This window comes from Dipodomys merriami, unplaced genomic scaffold, assembly GCF_024711535.1.
Source record: "Dipodomys merriami isolate MVZ:Mamm:240054 unplaced genomic scaffold, mDipMer1.0.p SCAF_15, whole genome shotgun sequence".
NCBI classification, from domain to species: domain Eukaryota; kingdom Metazoa; phylum Chordata; class Mammalia; order Rodentia; family Heteromyidae; genus Dipodomys; species Dipodomys merriami.
The window spans coordinates 7525385-7539864 of record NW_027202826.1 but is presented as its reverse complement, the minus strand read 5'-3'; the positions used below and the strand labels follow the sequence as shown (position 1 = coordinate 7539864).

General features: G+C 38.6%; 1 protein-coding gene across 3 annotated transcripts in view; it reads left to right on the top strand.

The window, feature by feature from the left end:
* The window catches only part of Ttc29 (tetratricopeptide repeat domain 29), a 478601-nt gene that overhangs the window by 346529 nt on the left and 117592 nt on the right, over window positions 1–14480 (top strand). For 2 of the 3 annotated variants that reach the window (XM_070022169.1, XM_070022170.1), the window contains 2 exons: window positions 6258–6355; window positions 8776–8859. In XM_070022169.1, the coding sequence (XP_069878270.1) occupies window positions 6264–6355; window positions 8776–8859 (176 nt within the window). In that variant the 5' untranslated portion in view covers window positions 6258–6263. Of the gene's footprint in view, window positions 1–1364; window positions 1483–6257; window positions 6356–8775; window positions 8860–14480 lie in introns of those variants that run through there. The other variant, XM_070022168.1, reaches the window with a different exon arrangement.

Sequence of the window (14480 nt, the reverse complement as noted above, 5' to 3'; positions counted from 1 at the left end):
ATCTGATTTAGTACACATACCTAAGATATTTGAACCTCAAAAATAATTTACAACATTTTCAGTCAGGTCAAAACCACATCACCAGTAGACAGTGAATAAGCAAAATGGTTTGGCCTCGATTTTTAAAATTAATTTTCTCAAGAGTCTATGAAACAAGAGAAAAACATGCCAGCCGAAGCTAGCATCCTTCATTTGTAGGAAAGTTTCTCTCTTTTTCTTTTCTTTTTCTTTTTTTTTTTTTTTTTTGCTTTGAGATTTTTGTCAGTTGTAAACCCAGTTCACTAAATCTTTTCCCACCTCTAAAGAATCTCATGCTAAGAAAGAGAAGAACTAGTTAAATGGGAGGGGTGCATGGCCAAGCAAGAGGAATACATTGAAGCAGGAAGGCAGCATCCAGACTATCAACTAAGAGATCCTCCTGTGAGAAAGGAAGGCTGAGAAAAGCCGCGAAGACAGGAGCAGAATTCACACACAGCCCCTGGGAGTTGGGTTAACGCGACTGCTTGCAGTCAGGAAAATGGACTTGGGGGTAAATGGGGGCCGTCCTGCCGGGTATTCACAGTGATGAACTGTAGGCACACTGTACGTTTAGTGTGCGGAAATAACCCAGCCACGTGTGACCGCGCATTGCGCGGGAGCCGGGGCGGGAGGCGGGGCTCTGGCTGTGGGCGTGGGGTCTAGGTAGAATTGATTTATGGTGCACAGAATGACTTGGGCGAGCCCCACAGCCGCCCTCCCCTGCCAAAGGTGACAGTTAGGAACAAGGCCTCGTTTCCCAACGCATCACGCTCTGTTACCCCGACGAGAATGAGAATGAGCCAGAAAAGGGACAGACTAGGTGGCATGATAGGGAGAGTTTGGGTAAATAGAAAATCCGGAGTTCCAAAGTAAAAATTCGAAGTAATTAAGGATGCAAAGAGAAGAGAGATTCCGGAAAGAGACCTTGAGCCCTTTAGTTGGCTGTCACTCAAAGTCAGATTCTCTTTCTGGAGACCGGCCTGAGAAGAGTATTTGTGTGAGGTCTGGCCCAGGTCCCTGGAGGTCGGGGGTGCCAAGCTGTGCATCTTGGGAAATGTTGCACCATTCGGAGAATGCAGTGCTGTGACGGGGGGGGGGGGGGGGCAGGGGGGGGGAAATGATTCAGGGGCCCAACTTCGGGTTCAGTGAAGTTAACTTGCTCGAAAAGCCTGCTGTTCCCTCAGGCCCCGCCCACGCACCCATCGGCAAGCTCCGCCCCGCTTCTGGCGCCGCCCCCCACCCGAGGAGGCTTTAAAACGTCCAATCTCGATCCCCGGCTCAGCCTGGCCCCGCCCCCTGCCCGCCCCCTTGCGCTGTTTCCCTGGAGACGCTCTCCGCGTCCCCTCTCCCCGCAGGGCAGAGCCAGGCCCGGAACCAGCAGGGTGGAGGGGGCGCTGAGCACCTGCCACCCAGACTCGGCCAAAAGGGAAACCGGATTGCTCCCTTCAGAGCCAGACCACTGAGGTTTGTGACGGCGTGGGGGGAGAGGGAGGTGGACATGGGGGGGGGGCTGAGGCTGGGAGAGGTGGGCTGCTAGCAGGCAGGCCCACCGCAGGAGTCCGCCCTCCATGGGACTCCAGCTTCCAGAAACAAACAGAGCAGGAAAAGGTTCTCTTGCCCTGAGGACGAAGGGAAAAGACACAGACCCAAGGAAGTCTGTCAGTTCTGATGGGAACTAGGTGAGAACTTTGGATTTTCATAAACGAATCTTACACGCTTACGAGGACACACCACTGGTTGCCCCTTGTGTCACCTTTGTGTTGGTCTGTATCAGTACATGAATAATTATTTCAGATACTTTGGCGTTCCTTTGAATTTGTGACTCGTTTCATGGGGTATAAATTTTGGGTTTAGATTTAAATCCAAATTAAGTTTTAATTTAGATTTAAATACATGGTAGGTATTTAGTAGGTCCGAGCTTTATTCCAGGAGTTGAGGGTAAGCACAGGTGTTGTTCTACTGATTTCTTTTAAAAAAACAAAACTCTTTCCTTCTCTTCTTTGCTACTGTATTTTGTTTCTTGATTTTCATGCTGAAATCTGAAAGACTTTCAACAGTAATTTGCACATGTAGGTCATGGGCACTGTAGCCTTTCTTCAGATACTTTTTCTATTTATTTATTTATTTATTTATTTATGCCAGTCCTGGGGCTTGAACTCAGGGCCTAGGCACTATCCCTGAGCTTCCTTTTGCTCAAGGCTAGCACTCTACCACTTGAGTCATAGTGCCACTTCTGGCTTTTTCAATTTCCTTGGTACTGAGGAATTGAACCCAGGGCTTCATGCATGGTAGGCAAACACTCTACCGTTAAACCACATTCCCAGCCCTCTATTTTTTATTTTTAAATGTAATATCAGTTGGTAGGAAAGGTGCAGTTTCTATTTATTTAGCAACCTATCTCTAACTGCCACAGAGTACTGGTGACCAAAATAATATGAGAGAAGGGATACATAGTTAATGGTTTTTTTAAACTTGTTCTTCTATAGTTTTGTTTTTCTTTTCTGGAAAAAGAATGTGTGATATTATGAAAAATTTTAGGCCTACTGAATAATTTCATGTCATGGGAGTGAAGTCGTACTTCAGACTCTCTTGATGATATATAAGAAACCTGCTTGCTGTGGTTGGTTGGCTTTATTCCTATCTTACAAGCTCTTATCCCCAAAGTAACCAGACCCCAGAGACACTGGTCAGCCTCAGACATGGGCCCTCCCCAAGTAGCCTCTGTGTCCCTAGTGGTAATCCCTCTCTCCTTTGTGTTTCCTTTGGAGGCTATCTCTGAGGGTAGTGGGTAAGAGGGTTACTCTTTGAAGAATTTTACTTGGGGGCCAATGATTTAAACTCACACCATGGGACACATTTGACCTGACCCAGAACTTGCAAACCTTTCATCCTATATTTCTCCATTCTCGTTTGTCTTTACATGCAGGGGCCAAACTTAGAGTGTGTAACTGCTAATATGAGAGCCAACCAGCAGATCAAAGAATGTACCAAATCTCTTCTGAATACCAACAGTGGAATGGCTCCGGGCGGCCTTTTGATCTTGTCTGAGCCCTGTGGTGCCATGTGTAGCACTGCCCACTTGCTGGCACTAGGGGTGAGGGTTGCCTCTGGTTCCTCAGCCTGGGTTCCTGTGGCTATGCTCATTTCCATACCAGCTCCAGAGGTCCTTTTCATTCTCTTTCTCACTCTCTGGAACCTGACAGTTTCTAGAGGTACCTCTCATTTTCTCTTCTTCACTGGAACCTGAGCAATTCTCTTTCCCTCTGACTTATTCATCATGTGTTTTGTTCTGTGGCAAGAAGCTGGGAGGACCCTAATGATGAAGGGCCAGGGGCTCCAGTTCTGCTCCTGGCCTAGCACAGTCCCCATGTAGCACTGGTGGGATGAATTCTTCATTGTTGATTCTAGGTGGAATCTCTCCTAGGAATGAGGAAGGCTGTCTGGCCACCTCTCCTGTTACAAAGTACCAAAAGCTTTTCTCTCTGCAGGTGTAACTAAAGCCTGACACAACATTCCCTAAACATACCTGCACTTCATTCTACTTGTGTGCCTCTTTGCTGCTTCTACTTGCTAGAACATGGCTGCTTCCTACTTTAAGGAAATCAAGAATAAATAAGATTGAATGTATAAGATAAAAATGATGTAAATTACTTACACAAGGACATTAGCAGTAACGAGAATGATTTGTTACAGGATTCCATTAAGCATTGCATACATTTCAAATACTATATGCATCAAAAAAATTCAGATCACATTATTATTACAGAAGGTGAATTTGGCCAATAAGCCTGGGTGAGGTAAGATTTGGGGGTTGGGGCCAAGACCCAGCCTGGCTGCATTTCCACCTGCACTCTGAGCTTAGCTTTCTGGCGTAGATGGGTTGAGCTGAGCAAAATTTTTTACAACATTCAGTTAATAACTTTTCTCCTACTTTATAATTCAGCTCTGACCACCCCCCATTCAGAGTTTGTGCCTTGAGGCTTGCCAGCAGGGCTTGCAATACTTACATTAAACTAAATTTAAGAGTAAAGGTGCTCCTGCTGCTCATGCACTCAGATCAGAGGAGAGCAAAATGAAGGAACTGGCAGCTGAAACTTTAATGGTAGGAAACGTTGACTCAGAATTTGAGGGAGAAAAAAAATCACAGTTGATCTGTGTGACAAAGATACATTTGCATCTGATTTTATTAGACACTTGTGTTTCCTAGCAAAATCTTTCTATCCCTAGTCATCATGAAAAGGGGTTGGTTTTATGCATCATGCTGGTAGGCCAACTTTGGTGTGGTGAGTTGACCATGTCAGAATGTCTGTCTGCACGAAGAGTATTTGAGGGGACTGTAGGGTGAACCCTTCCAAAGCCCCCATAATCATGTAGAGATGACCGTGGCTTTGACGTTCATGGCACAGACCTTGGATAGCAAAATGGGACCATCAGTACTGTCCTCCCCCATGGAGGATGGAATGTCCTGATTCAAGGATAAAACCAGTAGGGCCAGAGAGGTAAGTGCTCAGAACAGCATTGATTCAGTGATTCAGATTTACTCTGTAACTTTGGGACACAGGAATATAGTCGTCATGATTTCTCTGGAGTAAGCTAATGGGAAGTGGCTTTGGGTAGTGTGTGTATGTGTGTGTGTGTGTGTGTGCGTGCGCGCGCACACGCGTGTGTGTGTGTGTGTAGTGGCTTTGGGTAGCTATTGGTGTGTGTGTGTGTGTGTGTGTGTGTGTGTGTGTGTGTGTGTGCTGGTACTGGAGTTTGAACACAGGGACTAGATGCTGTCCCTTAGCTTTTTCTCTCAAGGCTAGTATTCTACTACTTGAGCCACAGCTCCACTTTTGGCTTCTTTGGTGATTAACTGGAGATAAGAATCTTATAGACTTTCCTGCTTGGGTTGGCTTCCAACTCCAACCCTCAGATCTCAGCCTCCTGAGAAGCTATGAATACAGGTGTGAGCCAACAGTGTCCAGCCCCATTTTTCCTGTTATTATTGTTATTATTAATAATTTATTTTTTTTTTAGCAGAAGCATGGGTTCTTTCACAACCAAAAGCCTTTACAACATGGGATAATTTTTCTATTGTGGGTTCACCAAACCTCCTCCTGACTGAAGATAACAGACTATGCCTCTGTCATCATGCCCATCCTTTCTGCTAGGGTTTCAGGAACTTGATTTTATAGACCTGCTTTTCTCATGGCTCATGCTGTGGCACATTGCGTTTCCCAAAGAGGGTGCCAGGGTACCTCCTGAAACACATTCTCGCCTTACCACGTGAGTTTCACACTCTCATCAGCAAGTGTGTCTGTGTTCATTTGCCTTGAATCAGGGTAGGCCTTTTATCATCATGGAAGTGATATCCAAGGCCACACGCTCAGAGGGGGTGCACCTCCTTGGGATAGTTGCCTTTGGATCCTGATGCTGTCCCTTGAGAACTGTGAGGAAGTCCGATTCATGTGAGCAGACCTCATGAATGGGTTATAGCTGACAGCCTCAGGTAAGGCCCCGTTAGACTCCTGCAGACACCAGGGGTTTCTCCAGCTGTCAGTCTGCAGTGGACACTTTGCCGTTATGGAGCAGATCAGTCATCTCTATTGTGCTCTGCCTAAATTACTGAGACATAGGAGAGATAAAGTATGAGATAAGTATGAGAGATAAAGGTGTTTGAAACTGGCTTTCAAACCACCACGTCTTGAAGTGTTTTATTACACTACGTAGGTGAGCAGTGTGCCTCTTGGGGCAAATGCCCCCTTGTGGAAATCTTCCCTAGCATCTATCACTTCCAAGGGAATTCTTCGTTTGTGACAATGTTCTTAGAAAACAAACAAGTATGAGATCTTTTCAGTTCTTGCTGATAACAGAAGCAAAAAGCAAAACAAAACACCATGAAACACCCAAAATGTACATTTATCCTACTCTCCTTACAGTCATGATCCTTTAACAAAACTTTTACTCAAGCTGCTGATTAGCTGAATCTTCAATGCAGTTACCAGATTTATCTCCTTAGCCGCCTGTAGTGAAGATGCAGACAAGCCATAAATTGGTCAAAAAGCAGACTGTGGGAAAAAATGAGAGGAGCAACCCATAAAATCCACTCATGGTGCATTGCTTTCAAGTAACCCAACCATCACTCTACCTAGACAGGAATGCCTACCTGTGTGACAGACTGTACATCATTAATCATGCTGTAAAGGATCATTTGAAGATGTGTTCCTTAAAATACTATTTCTGCCTCATTTTTACAGTCCAAAATGACCACCTTTCCCCCACTGCCCATGGCGCGGACAAGACTTACCATCTTAGCTAGACAGAAGCTGTCGTGCTCCAAAGGAACAATTCCAAGGTATTCGCCCTGCTTCTCATCTCTTTTCCTCTGGAATAAAATTCCTGCAATAAGAGAGATCAGTAACATAGCTCAAAAAATAAAATTTGTTTAAGGAGCTGAACATCAGTGGCTCACATCTGTAATCCTAACTATTCAGGAGGCTGAGATCTGAGGTCAAGACTCAGGAAAGGCACGCACACGCACACACACACACACACACACACACACACACACATATTGTTTTAGGAAAGTAGACAAATACATGATGATATTCATATATTCAAGTTTGCTTGTGCAAAAGGATCAATGAATCTCACTCAAGTACCAAAGATGTATTTATTTGCTAATGTGGTGTACATTTAATCAGTTTCTTTCATACTGCAATTGTGTAATTGGGACCTATAGAATGGGAAAATGTTTCTTTTGTAAATGTGTGCAGAGAGAGGAAAGCAGAAGCTTTCAGAATAGTATATAGCTTTTCATCGACATGCCCCCTGAATTCTGACTGCTGATTTGGAAACATGAGGGCAAAGCCATCCTCCCTAGGATGGACCAGCCGATGTGATTTAGCTCTTAAAACGACACTAAGGAGGAAAATGTGCTGTCAAACCACTGCTGCCAGGAAAATGGTTCTGAGCTACTGTACTGTAGTTCTGCTGAGAAAATGCCGAGCAGAGAACTTGATGCATTCAGTCATATTCAGGAATACTGACTGAGATTGCACTGCTTTGTTACCATTTCATTTTATTGGCTTTTAGTATCATGCCTGTTACTCATCAATATAAATAATTTGCATATGTAAGTTTTCTTTGCATACTTCTCAGTTTCTTCGAGACATAGTGATCAAAGTATTACATGGCTTCTTTGTTCTTATACCTTAGTTTTATTATTTCTGGGAAAGAGCAAAAGCCCTGAATTAAAATAAAGATGTGGTTAAATGAACATAAAGATTCTTTTAAGCTGGTAAATCAAGAACTTCCTTTTCCTGTTGACAAATTTTTCAATAGATGCAAACTTCCTGTGAGTATACATATATGCCTATATATAAATGTTCCAGGGTTTCACTTTTGAGTACTATGAAATATTTACATAGTCTGTAAAGGCTTATTTGGCTTTTGTTTGTTTGGCACTGGCCCTGGAGCTTGAACTCAGGGCCTAGCTGCTGTCCCCGAGCTTTTGTGCTCAAGGCTAGCACCTCAAACTATTAGTGATTAATTGAATCTGACTGAATCTGTTTAAGAATACAGGTGTGAGCCACCAGTGCCTGGCACTTTCTGTCTTTTCAGTGATTGAGATTACATTTTTTTTTCTCCAAGGTGAAACATAGTTCAATTTAACATCTTGAAAATCAGATGAATTTTAAAGAAAACTTATTAAAGAAAATATTTAATCACCATTTTAGCCAGAATTTATATAAACATACTTTAATAACTATTCCAAATAAAACACAGATATTTAACAATTTTAGTTTTATATTACCCTGGTTTAGGTTGACTATTTTCTTTCTTTTTCTAGTTTTCTTTTTTAATGCATTTTATTGTTATTATAAAGGTGATATACAGAGGGGGTTACAGTTACATAAGCCAGCTAGAGAGCACATTTCTTTTTGAACAAGGCTGACTGTTTTCAAAGGTGCAAGGAGACATGAGGAATGACCTTGCTATAAGTACAGTAAATTTCTCAAGAAAGTCTCCTTGAAAAAATCATTTGCAGCTGGGCTCTGGTGGCTCACACCTGTCACCCTAGCTACTCAGGAAGCTGAAATCTGAGGATCGCAATTCAAAGCCAGGCTCGGCCGGAAAGTCCGTGAGACTCTTATCTCCAATAAACCACCAGAAAACTGGATGTGGTGCAGCGGCTCAATTGGTAGAGCGCTAGCCTTGAGCTGAAGAGTTAAGGGACAGTGCCCAAGCCAGAGTTCAAGCCCCATGACCGACAAAAAAAAAATCATTTACATCTTGAAATCCTATCAATAATTTGAGTTTCATGTGTGATTTGAAAGAACTACCCAAGTAGCATTTATAGGGTAAACTTAAAAAAATACTTGGAACAAATACAGTTTATACATTTGTATCAAATAAGTGTTCTTGATTCAAGATTCTGTGCCACATAAAAACAAGATTTCCCGAGTTAGACGCCTAAGGTGTGAAATACTATTAGCTACTCAGAGGCTTGATGAACTCTGAGAGAAATCTCCATTTATGGATGTTGGTATTTTGTCCTTCAACTTGATTTAATTTTCTTCCCTATTTTTTTCCATTTAGGAACATGGAACTTTTGAAATGATCTGTCAGTAACAACTCTATAGCTATTCAAAGTATTTATTATCAATGCTATGATAGCTGCCATACCCACTCTGTTCTCCTGGTGGCATGTTATGTGTTTGGTCATGCCAAACTAGGCGGTACTGCTTTCTTACTTCTTCCTATTTCATTTAGGTCTCAATTGATCAAAGAGAAAGATGACATAGATCATTATCTGGAGAAGAATTTCAAAGGCTTATCAAAAGAGGAGGTTGCGGCGTAAGTATAGCCTCTTAAAGGCTTTAATATCAAGTTTGTTTCTTTTGTCTTGATTCTTTATTGAAATTTCAATGATCCTGCATAGCATACTTTTTCATTGGAACACGGCATTTAAAAATTTAAACTCATATTAAATAGTGATGTCATGTCTATTGCTCCTATACATATCAAAGTGTTTAATTTTTATCACTCTCAAATTCTTATATTTACCAAGATAGTATTCTCTCACATTTGCACTATTTAATTAAGTACAGTCATTAATTGCTTCTCAACCTCCATTTTAAGGCATATTGCCTGTACTGGGGAGAAATTTGCTTTAAACAAGAAGACTTGTATGTCTTTGTTTGTTAGTGGTTAAACAAAAAAGCAAAAATAACTCTCAATTATGTGTTTTTTTCCTTCCTCCAAGAACCTACAAAAAGAATCAATTGGAAGATAATTTGAAATCATCTGGGTTTATGTTCAAAATGTACAATGTAAACTTAGCCATCTCCAGTTAGAATATAGTGTGTAAGATAAATGAAAGCAGTCTAGAAATCCATGCTGCTCAGAGAGAAAGGAGTTGCAACTTCAAATACAAGCTGAGCACTTAATGCTGCTCACCTTTATGTGTAGTGATCATTGTAGTCTATTCTTTGGATGTAAGTATTGAAAATTGAAAATCTTATGCATCTGTGTGCATCATGTGGAATTTGTTTACATTTTCAATTATTTTATGAAACAAAATATTCTGAAACACTATTCATTATTATATTACCTAAAATTATGAAATTCTGCTGTTGAAATTTTCTAATGATATTTTAGCATAGGTTTTGCTCATTCTAAAATTCTAAATCTCTTGGGGTTTTTTTCTATTTCATTTGAAATTATCTTTGTCAATTTGTATACAAATATGGGAAACAAAGTTGTCCATTGTGTGAATAGCTCTTCTGTAAGGTGACAACATGTTCAATAACTATTGTCATATGTGCAGAGCTCTATACACAGCCCTGTATAGTATTTAGGACTGCTATGTATAGTTCTAAGAATACTTAGCACTAGTACTTAGCTAGTAATATGCAATAAATCATTGGAAAATATCATTGAGGTTTTGTGGGGATTGTACCAAATTTATGTGTTACTTTGGGAGAAGTGAGATCGTTACAATGTCGAGCACCAACTAACAAAACCACATTTTCAATATTCTGAGGGGTATACCCTCACACTCCTGTGTTCAGTGAAAAGGAATCTAAAATGCTACAAAGCACAAAGCTTCTCTCTCTCTCTCTCTCTGTGTCTCTCTCTCTTTCTCTCTCTCACACTCAAAGCTTCTTAGTAAATATACATTGCCAATATAAAGAATCATTTTAGTTTCTGCTTAATCACAAATGAATTTTTGATGTTATTAAATCATTTTCTAGCAGCTACTAAGATGATAGGTTTACTAGGCTTTGTAATTTTTAGCTATTCTTACAAATTTGGAATATACCCTGCTTAATAAATATGGGTTTATCTGTGTGTGTGTGTGTGTGTGTGTGTGTGTGTGTGTGTGTGTGTGTGAACTTTGCATCTAAGTCATAATGATCTTTATTTGTAATTTTTCTTTTCTTCAACAAAAACTAGGGATCATGTCAGATAAACTACAGATGGAAAAAATCAGATGAAAGAGGAATTTCATCTCAGATGAAAGAGGAATTTCTTATTTTTAGTGGAACTCCCTTGTAAAACCAAATAGTTTTGCTTCCTTTGGTAAGAAAAGGGATTAGGTCTTCTAATTGGTCTTTTAAATCTTTTCTACCCCGTGTCAGTCATTTTTAACAAAGTGTCTACTGATACACAAAATTAAATTTATTGTGACAGTTAACGATGGTATTTTGTGATAGTGTTTAAATGTTTGCCATATCAATCGAAATAGTCTGTATATCTCAGAGATTGAAATACTAATGACTTACCATGAGGGTTCTAGAATGAGACTGCTCTGATTAACAGCCTGGCTCCTTCACTCAGAGGATATGTGCCCTCCCCTCATTCTGAACCTTTTTGTACCAGTTGCCGCCTCTGTAAAACAGAGAGAATAATAACAGTTGCGCATCTGATTTTAAAAAATGTTTCAAGGTTTAAGAATGATGTATTGAGAATAGCACCTGGGACATCATTAAACATAAAATAAAAGCTAGTTACATTATCTTTGTATTTCTGGTACTTCCGTTTTTTAGTTTCTCTTGATTATGCTTGCAAAATTGTTTTGTCTTTTTACATAGCTAGTTGTTTTGTTTTATGGGTCAACTTTTTTGTTCTGTATTTTATTAATGTTTTATTTTATCTACATATTTTCTTTCTTAGTTTTGGGTTTATTTCTCTGTTTATTTTTGAAGATAACTTTAAATTTCTTGCATTCTGAGCTGAAGCTAGATTTTCTTCACCTGTACTATTTAGTGTGTGTGTGTGTGTGTGTGTGTGTGTGTGTGTGTGTGTGTGTGTGTGTGTGTGTGTGTGTGTGTGTGTGTGTGTGTGTGTGTGTGTGTGTGTGTGTGTGTGTGTGTGTGTGTGTGTGTGTGTCTAGGGCTTGAACCCAAGGCTGGGCACTGTCCTTGAACTTTTTGCTCAAAGATAGTGCTCAACCACTTGAGCCACTGTTCCACTTCTGGCTTTGTGGTAGTTAATTGAAGATAAAAGCCTCATGGAGTTTCCTTCCTGGGCTGGCTTTGAACTGGGATCCTCAGATTTCAGACTCCCAGTTAGCCAGGGTTACAGGCATCAGCCACCAGCATTTACCTATTCCTAATTTTTAACAAATTCTGTCATACAAACTTCCTTTGGCCTATTGTGATTACTTCTTCCTTCAGATTTTGATGTTTATGTGTTTTTAAAATCCTAATTATAGTAAAATTTCCATAATGGTTTCATCTTTAGGAAATAAAAAAGTAATGTATTTTAATTTTTCATGCAAATACTTTTTGGTGTGTTTGTCAGTAGGGAATGCACAATTGTTATTAGCAAATATGCTGTGCATGATATCATTGTTTTGAAAGGTTCTAATTTTTATAAATATTCTGTGCTCAGAAAAATAAATATATATTCTGTTTTCTGGAAAGTTAGATAGAAATAGATAGAAATAGCTACCAGAATTCAATGATCAGTTCAAGTCTGTTATTTCCATTAACTTGGACAATGCTATTCAGACTTCTTTTGCTCCACCTTATCTATAAGTTTCTTTTTAAAAAGTTCATTTAAATTAATCTCTCCTTATTCAGTTAATTTTGCATATTTTGAAGCTGTATCATTAGGTGCATTATTTCCCACTCGCTTTGTATTTTTCAGTTAATTAATCCATTTATGAATCCTTGATAGTCTTATGTTCGCTTAATTGTGTTCTGTCTTAATTCTGTTTTGTTTAATAAGAATGTAATCATAAATGTTTTGTTACTATTATTACTATTATATGGGAATACAAAAGAAATGACATTGCCTATTCTGTGTCTATTTTATCTATACTTTGAAGTTTGAATGCAGTTTGTGGTCTTCTCAGAATACTTCTTTTTTTAAAACCGTATTTTTTTCTGGTGCATATCTTCAGTTTTAAATGATCTTAGTGTTAACTAACATTTTTCTTAATATTTAAGATAGCCACAGTAAAATTAATATAACATTCAGAAGAACAAGTGATTTATACACAGGTATCTGGTAAGTTGTATAGAATGATCCATTCACTTTCTATTGTTAATAATATAGTTTTCATTATGTTCTGGAAGTTTGATCCTTGTGCACATATAGTCTGTGAGAAATTCTGGCTTTGCTGTCTGCTCATGTTAGTATATACTTCTTTGTAATAGCAATCAAAGAGTATATAGCATGAAAGGTTTATTCATATGCCTTATGGTTTGGCATTTACCTTTCACACATTCAGGTTTCATTCAAGAAAAAAAATATTTTTCCATATAGAAAAATAAGTAAAATGAATTTAGTGAAAAGATAAACTTCCAGGATAGGCACTTAAAAATCTAAAGAAATGAGGCTAACTGCTGTCCCTCAATACTCAGAACTTGACATTTCTCTTTAGTTAAATTTCTACAGATTTTCACCCAAAAAATATAGAATGATAGAGCTGAAGTGACCCTAAAAATGATTTGAGTTATTTTTGTGTTTTACTTTATCAATGAAAGAGAGAGCAAGAGAGTACAGCAATAGGGTGCTAATGGGTAGTTTGTGAAAACACAAGTGCTATGAGCAAATACCCTTTTTTTCGTATGACAGGGTAGCAGAATCTTTGTAGAAGAAATGCCAGAATGCAAGAAATCTAAATACAGGTTTTCCTATTTACTTCTGTGTTATCTTTCATTACACTGCTAAAAGACCATGAATAGTATTTTGATTTCATTTTTAGTTTATGTGATTTTTTCCTTTTGTATTTTAAACATGTTACCATTCCCTTAATTTCTTTTCATTCTTATAGCCTGATGCTATTTTTTAATAGCATGTGCTATCCTAATACTTTTTAACTATTGTAAAGGAGTAAGTATTTGGGGAAAGTAACATTAGAATATGTAGCACAAAGCTATAAGGTGTGAGGAGTTGGTTGGTTTCCTTTTCCCAAAGAAATATCCTCATATAGTTGTTTAATGTGAAAGGAAAAGGTGGAGAAAGTTCTAATCAACTTTTGTACATTATGTAGAACTTCATTTTCTAAACTCTGCAAAAGAAAGTTTCATATTTAATGGGCAATCATGAATTATTCCATTTATTATCTACTTCCTTCTTTCAAAGACATGATCTGGATAAAAGGCGGGGTGAATAATTTCAAAAAATACAATACATTTTTAATGGGAAGGTGCAAACTACAGATTCTCATGACTATTAGCAAGTGCACAGGAAATAGAATTTAACTTGCAAAACTCGTCAAACTCTTGCAAAGATAAAATGTGTGACACATTTTTGTGAAAATAGAGCACAGAGAGGCAAAGTTTTCTTTTTAAGGCAACTTGTTGTTTCTGCTAAATTTAGTCTTTATGTTCCCCAGTTTCCTACTTTTATTAAGTTTGATATTTCACTCTGTTTATATATATAAAAAAACAATGGTCCTTTTATTTGTAAAGCTGTAGAAAGAATTAGTAGAATATAGTTTCAGAAAAAAAATCTTAAACAATAGGATTTCTGAAAAATAGAGGTTATTATGTTTCAAACACAAAGTGAATATAATTTTCTATGGAGTCTTATGTTAGCAAAATTTAAAATATTAATTTGGACAAAAATAGTTGCGCTAGCATGAGTATGTCTACCTAGGTTTTCATCATGAGGTATATAGTTCATATATTACTTTGTTTTCCTCTCCTTTTCTCATGTTTGCTGTCATTCTATTAGGACAAAATAGAATGGAATTATATTACTTATTCAGCTTTGGTTTTATCACTATAAGTGAATTTAAAAGCTATGAGTATTTTCTGGTTTTGTTTTCACTTATATTTAAATGGTTTATCTATCATTGAAAGATACCGTGTAATTTAACAGAACACAAAATCATAGGCTCACTTTGTTGAAAGAAGATGCTTGCACTTGTGTTTAGTTCTCGCTTCAAAATATTTTTCTTGACAATATTTGCTTTAAAAATGGCACCAGTCCCTGTCTGATCTATAGCTTCAATCATT